The sequence below is a fragment of the Phalaenopsis equestris genome, unplaced genomic scaffold (assembly GCF_001263595.1).
Source record: "Phalaenopsis equestris unplaced genomic scaffold, ASM126359v1 Scaffold000237, whole genome shotgun sequence".
NCBI classification, from domain to species: Eukaryota; Viridiplantae; Streptophyta; class Magnoliopsida; order Asparagales; family Orchidaceae; genus Phalaenopsis; species Phalaenopsis equestris.
This window is the reverse complement of record NW_018164679.1, coordinates 581,013-587,674: the sequence shown is the minus strand read 5'-3', so window position 1 is coordinate 587,674 and position 6,662 is coordinate 581,013. Positions and strand designations below refer to the sequence as shown.

Below are 6,662 nucleotides of genomic sequence, written 5' to 3'. Positions count from 1 at the left end.
CATAAAAAGTGCAAATTCTTCTAAATGGTTAGATGCAATGAAAGATGAGTTGAAATCGATGGATCACAACAAAGTCTGGGATATCGTTGAATTGCCTGAAGGTTGTAGAAGAGTCGGGTGTAAATGGGTCTTTAAGACTAAGCGCGATTCGAATGGCAATATTGAACGATATAAATCCAGACTTGTTGCCAAAGGTTTCACTCAAAAAGATGGCATCGACTATAAAGAAACATTTTCTCTGGTTTCTAAGAAAGATTCATTTAGAATTATCATGGCACTAGTAGCTCATTATGATTTGGAGTTACACCAAATGGATGTGAAAACTGCCTTTCTGAATGGGAATTTAGATGAAGAGGTCTACATGAATCAACCTGAAGGATTTTTGGTTGAAGGAAAGGAACACATGGTGTGTAAACTTAAGAAATCAATATACGGACTTAAGCAAGCTTCCCGATAATGGTATCTTAAGTTTAATGATATTATCACGTCCTTTGGATTTAAGGAAAATGTTGTTGATCGGTGTATATATCTAAAGGTCAGTGGGAGCAAAATTATATTTCTTATTCTGTATGTTGATGACATCTTGTTGGCTACTAATGATCTTGGCTTATTATATGAAACCAAGAATTTTCTCTCTAAGAACTTTGAGATGAAAGATATGAGTGAGGCATCCTATGTGATTGGAATTGAAATATTTCGTGATAGATCACAAGGATTGTTAGGGCTAACTCAGAAAACATATATCGAAAGTGTTCTTAAGAGATTCAATATGGAAGGTTGCTCAGCAAGTGTTGCTCCAATTCAGAAAGGAGATAAATTCAGTCTTATGCAGTGTCCAAAGAATGATTTGGAACATAAACAAATGGAAGAAATTCCTTATGCATCTATTGTTGGAAGCTTAATGTATGCTCAAACTTGTACCAGACCAGACATTAGTTTTGTTGTCGGGATGCTGGGCAGGTATCAAAGTAATCCAGAAATAGATCATTGGAAAGCTGCAAAGAAAGTTTTGAGGTATCTACAAGGAACAAAGGACCACATGCTCACTTATAGAAGATCTAAAGATCTTGAAGTGATAGGATATTCAGATTCAGATTTTGCTGGATGTGTTGATACCAGAAAATCAACATTTGGCTATTTGTTCCTTTTGGCTGAAGGAGCAATCTCATGGAAAAGTGCGAAGCAGACTATCACAGCTGCTTCCACTATGAAAGCTGAATTTGTGGCTTACTTCGAAGCTACAATTCAGGGTTTATGGCTGCGGAATTTTATTTCAGGACTTGGAATTGTCGACAGTATTGCCAAGCCGTTGAAAATTTATTGTGATAACTCCGCGGCAGTCTTCTTTTCCAAAAACGACAAGTATTCCAAAGGTGCTAATCATATGGAATTAAAATATCTTCTTGTTAAGGAAGAAGTTCAGAAACATAGGGTGTCAATTGAGCATATTAGCACCAATCTCATGATTGCAGATCCTTTGACAAAAGGATTGTCACCGAAGACATTTAACGAACATGTCGTGAGAATGGGCATTACCAAAACCCTTTATTAGTTTTATGCTCTTTGTATTTTGACATTTTGGGCCCAATTTTTCTTGTTTCTGATATTTATAAATCTTGTTTTTATCGTTAGTGTACACTTTATGTTGCATGATGTTTCAACAAGATTTGTCTTTTAATAGACATTATGAGACCATGATGTTAATTCTCATTATGCTAAGTATGTAATTGATACCGTGATACATGGAAGGGACTGTGTCGATAAATTGATGCACAACCGCCATGATTCATATTAATTTCATACTTATTAAATAATTTATGATTTAACCAATATAAAGAAGGATTTATCTTGTAGTATGTAATGCACTATTAAAATTAAGTGAGCCAAGTGGGAGAATGTTATATTTTTATTTATGACTCACATTTATTTTAATAACTTATGAGATTTATTTTTGATAACTTAAGTTATTAATTTTCATAACTCATAACTTATGTCATAAATTATGACAACTTATGATATTTATTTTGATAACTTAAGTTATTTATTTTCTTAACTCATAACTTATGTCATAATTTATGATAACTTATGATATTTATTTTTGTAACTCTATAACCCCTAAAATAAATAAATGTTACTAACTTATGTCATTGATTTTATTAATAAAAATCAATTAATTTATTAAATTATCATAAATCCTATTGGTTAGTAACCCCCTTGATGGATGGTGGATAAATAGAGCATGAATTTGAGAATGGGTCCTCTCTCTACCCAACACACCTCGTACATTTCTCTCCATCAGAAAGTACAGAAAGTTTTAAGGGATTAGAGAGAGAAACTCCATCTCTTCATGATCAAATTTGTTCATCAAGAATACAGGTATGCGTCGCTTTATTTTTACATATGTAAAAATCATGAATTTAAAAGATCTTGGCTATTATGTACTTTTCTTTTGTAATTTGTGTATAAAGTTGAAACATGAATTTTCTAACAAGTTTGTGGTGTAACCGTGTAGGTTTAATCATTTGCTCAAATAGAAATGCTATCTTGATTAAACCACTATGTTAGACCTACTTTTTGTGTTACAATTTCTATGTTAGGATGACCTATTAATGTTTCACATAAATAATTTTTGGAAGATTTAGATATGAATCACTCAATTCCTATGTATTTACATATCTAACACCTAAACTTCAATTTTTACATATATGTTTACCCGTGCATGAAAAGATGTATTTCATTCTAACGACAAGATGTAGTTCACTTTTTATAAGTTAAAATAATGGATCATCGACGTGATATGAAAGATTTGGGTGGTAGAATTATAAAAAGTAAGGTTTAGATGTTAGATATGTAAATACATAGGAATTGGGACGAATATATGCAAATGCCCCCTAAATTTTTCACAGAGATTCCTTTTTTTTTTTTTGCTGCTATTTATCATCAGTTTGATAGTATATGTTCTTACTTTCTTATCTCTTCTAGAACTTTCTATCAATTAATCAGTTTTTTGTTAGGATTGGCTCTTTCTTTTAGGAAAATACATCCATTATTCTAAGCAATTCATAATGCAGGTAAGGACTGTAAAAGTGAGCAATGTTTCCCATAGTGCAACTGAGCAAGACATTAAAGAGTTCTTTTCCTTCTCTGGAGATATTGATCATGTTGAACTGAAGAGGTATTTTTGTGGAAGATTTAGATACATACTAGCCAACCCTATGTATTTAGATGCCTAGCATCTAAACGTCAATTTTTACATACATTTATCTATGCATGAAAAGGTGTTTTTCACTTTTCAAATATTAAAATAGCGATATTTTTGATGTGATATGAAAGATTTGGTTGTTATAAATTTAAGAAATAAAGTCTAGGTGTTTGATGTGTAAATACATATGAATTGGTTGGTATGTATGTAAATGCCTTGGTTATTAATGATGACTGTAGTTTTATTTAATTTTCAGATAAAGGTTTTGTTGTTGTTATTGTTTCAAGTTTTCAATTTATTTTTTTGTTTTCCAGTGTTGATGAGTGGTCTAGAGTTGCTTATGTCACCTTCAGAGATTTTCAGGGTGCAGAGACTGCAATACTTCTATCGGTGTCTTCCCTTATCTTGAATTTTTATTTTATTTAACAGCATTGATTCATTCTTTTCTTCCTAGTTCTTTTACATGAAAACTTGCTTTTTGGAAGATTTACATACATACCGCTTGATTCTCATGAATTTACACATGTTTTACATATATGACATCTTACATATGCATGAAAAGTTTATTTCAATTTTTAAAAATGAAAACTGTGATGTCTTTGATGTAATATGAAGGATTTGGGCAGTACAAATGGTATAGGTCAAGTTTAGGTTTTAGATATATACGTACATAGGATTTGAGTGGTATGTGTGGAAATGCCCCTTATTTATCTCACGATTAAATTTTTAGCATCATGTAATAATATCATTAGAGACAAAATGCAAAATAAATATATCCAAGATGAGAATGATTAGGTGGATGAGTGGCTTTGCACTTAGAGACAAAATGTGAAATGAATATATCTGTGATAGATTTGATGTAGCTCCAGTGACAGACAAAATTAGAGAGAGTCATTTTAGATGATTTGGTCAAATTAAACGTCGACCATCTGATGATCCGATTAGGAGTAGATGTTTTAGATTTGATTTATATTAAGAAAGGCAGAGGTGGACCTAGGAAGACTTGGGCTTATTGTATAACAAAGGATCTTAATATATTAGAACTAAATGAAAATATGACACTAAATAGGAAGCAATGGAGAAAAATGATTCGTGTAGCCGACCCCACATAGTAGGATTTAGGCTTTATTGTTGTTGTTGTTGTAATGTAAGAATATCATTAATAATAATTTTTTAAAAAGGAATAATTGCTTTTGTGCATGATGCTTAGGATCTCAATATGTATATAGTGATAATTGTGTTTTATGTATGATAATCCACCAAGTCGGAAATATTGATGCCACGCCTTGCACAACTGCTTGTACTCAGCTATTAATGTTTTAAAAGATAATTCGGCTTTTGCAGTAGTATTTATATATGGCTCATTTACATGTATACCACCCAATTCCTATGTAACACAAACCAAACACCTAAACTTCAACTTTTACAATGCTCATATTGCATAAAAAATACCACTTTTTAACTTTTAAAAAAAGGGGCATATATATGTAAAAAATGAAGTATATGTGTTAGGTATGTAAATAAAGAGAATTTGAGTTGTATATATGTAAATCTTCTCATATATATTTATATCCTTGTAGCAATTCTCTAAATGCTATTTTATTTGTGTCTCAGGGTGCAACTATAGTTGATCAATCTGTTATCATTACAATTGCTTCTGATTATCAGCCACCACGCATCATGTCTCTTCCTCCACCGGTATGAATCCATATATGTTTTCATATCTACTTTTTCATACTTTGTTCTCACAGAGTAATAAATATCTAAATTCTTGATCAACAAAAAATAAAAATAAAAATCTTCATACTGTAGTATGAAGAGAAGCAGCCAACCAGCGGTTCGCAATCCGTCGTTGGAAGAACCGAAGATGTCGTTGCCAGTGTGCTCGCAAAATCCTATGTTCTGGGCAAAGGAACCGTTGGCATAGCCAAATCCTTCGACGAGAAGCACCGGATAACGTCCACAGCCGCTGCCAAGGTTGTTTCCCTTGATCAGAAAATTGGGCTGAGCGAGAAGATTGGTGCCGGCGCTTCAGCGGTGACCGGGAAGGTCCGGGAGGTCGACCGGCGATTCGAGGTGTCGGGGAAGACGAAATCGGCCATGACGGCGGCGGGGCAAAAGGTGAGTGGTGCAGGTTCGGCAATGATGAAGAACAAGTATGTGTTCGGTGGGGTGTCATTGGTGAGTGGAGCTTTCAGGAAGGTTGGTCATGCTGCAAGCGAGGTGGGATCAAAGACGAAGGAAAAGGTTATGGCTGAGGAGATGAGGAAGGGGAGTTTTTGATGATTTGTGATTATTCTGTAAGAATGCAATTTAAGGTTTTTGTTTGTATTTTATATTAAAAAAAAAGGCAGTTCTTGTTTACTACAAAAAATCTGTTCATATTTTGCTTGAATGGAGGAATGAAGAAGTGGACTTTTTGTTGAGTTCATGGTGCTTTTCATGTAGTTGTAGTTTGCTGTTCTTTTTTGTTTTATTTAATTTTGGATTAGGATGATCTGATCAAAATTTGATTAGAATGAATATTAAAGTTATTGCATTAACTTTAAAATGAGTGTAATATATAGAAATTCATTTAAATTTTGGTTCCCTCAGGGGCAGAGAAAATGCTAGGAGTAAAGGGAGCGGTGCTCCCCCAACAACAGTAATTGTGATCACCTTCTTGCTCGCAATTTTTATCAAGAAAAGAGGGACTACGATCAAACTTCAAGAAAAAGGTTTAAAAAAATCATGAAGTATACAACAACATCGATGTCTGTGAATGTGCAACGACGAAATGCTGAGGGTAAAAAGGAAAGGACACAATAGCACCGAGTTCCCAACCGTGGTAACCTGTGCGTAGATCTGAAATCCAAGTTCTAAAAGACAACAAACGGTGATGCTAGGAAGAAAGGAGATGGGTCATATAAGTGTAAGCAAGACTCCTATAATGAAGAGAGTCTTCTCTAGTGGAGACCAATTTATTTTAGTTCTTTCTCTCTTTTTTTTTAGGAATCGTCAGCTTGTCCATTATCGTATAATTTTATTTTTCAAATAAATCTCTTTTCCAGATCATATGAATGATTTGAAGAAGAGATGAACCAGAAATTATGGGTTATACGACAACAAAGATAAATAAGAAAGAACGTGGAGAACTTTTGTGAAGTAAACTCGCTTGATAGCCCAATAACATACCCTAAGGTTAAGTAAAAGAAACTTTAATCCTATGACCTTATGTAAGCAGGAAGAGCATATGCTAGGCTTATACCTACCAAAGTGGTGGAGATTCCTTTGGAGTGAAAAAACGAGGAGAGGCTCAGCAACAAAGCTGAAAATACTCTCAACAAATTACTTAATCCCCATTTGGGTCGAGAAAGCCTTTAATGCCCTAAGCGCACTAGGCAACCACCTAAGTAAAAATCTATGCAGGGTCAGTCTGGTTGGAGAAGCATGGGGTCCTCTTTTCGAGACATGTAAGCTT

General features: G+C 33.8%; 1 protein-coding gene across 1 annotated transcript in view; it reads left to right on the top strand.

Moving 5' to 3' along the window:
• The window catches only part of LOC110023953 (binding partner of ACD11 1-like), a 12,102-nt gene extending 6,474 nt beyond the window's left edge, over window positions 1–5,628 (top strand). Inside the window, exons 2-5 of the mRNA XM_020723615.1 lie at window positions 3,072–3,175; window positions 3,517–3,592; window positions 4,817–4,900; window positions 5,015–5,628. Coding sequence (XP_020579274.1) covers window positions 3,072–3,175; window positions 3,517–3,592; window positions 4,817–4,900; window positions 5,015–5,485 — 735 coding nt within the window. The 3' untranslated portion in view covers window positions 5,486–5,628. The remainder of the gene's footprint in view (window positions 1–3,071; window positions 3,176–3,516; window positions 3,593–4,816; window positions 4,901–5,014) is intronic.
• Window positions 5,629–6,662: the final 1,034 nt, after the last annotated feature.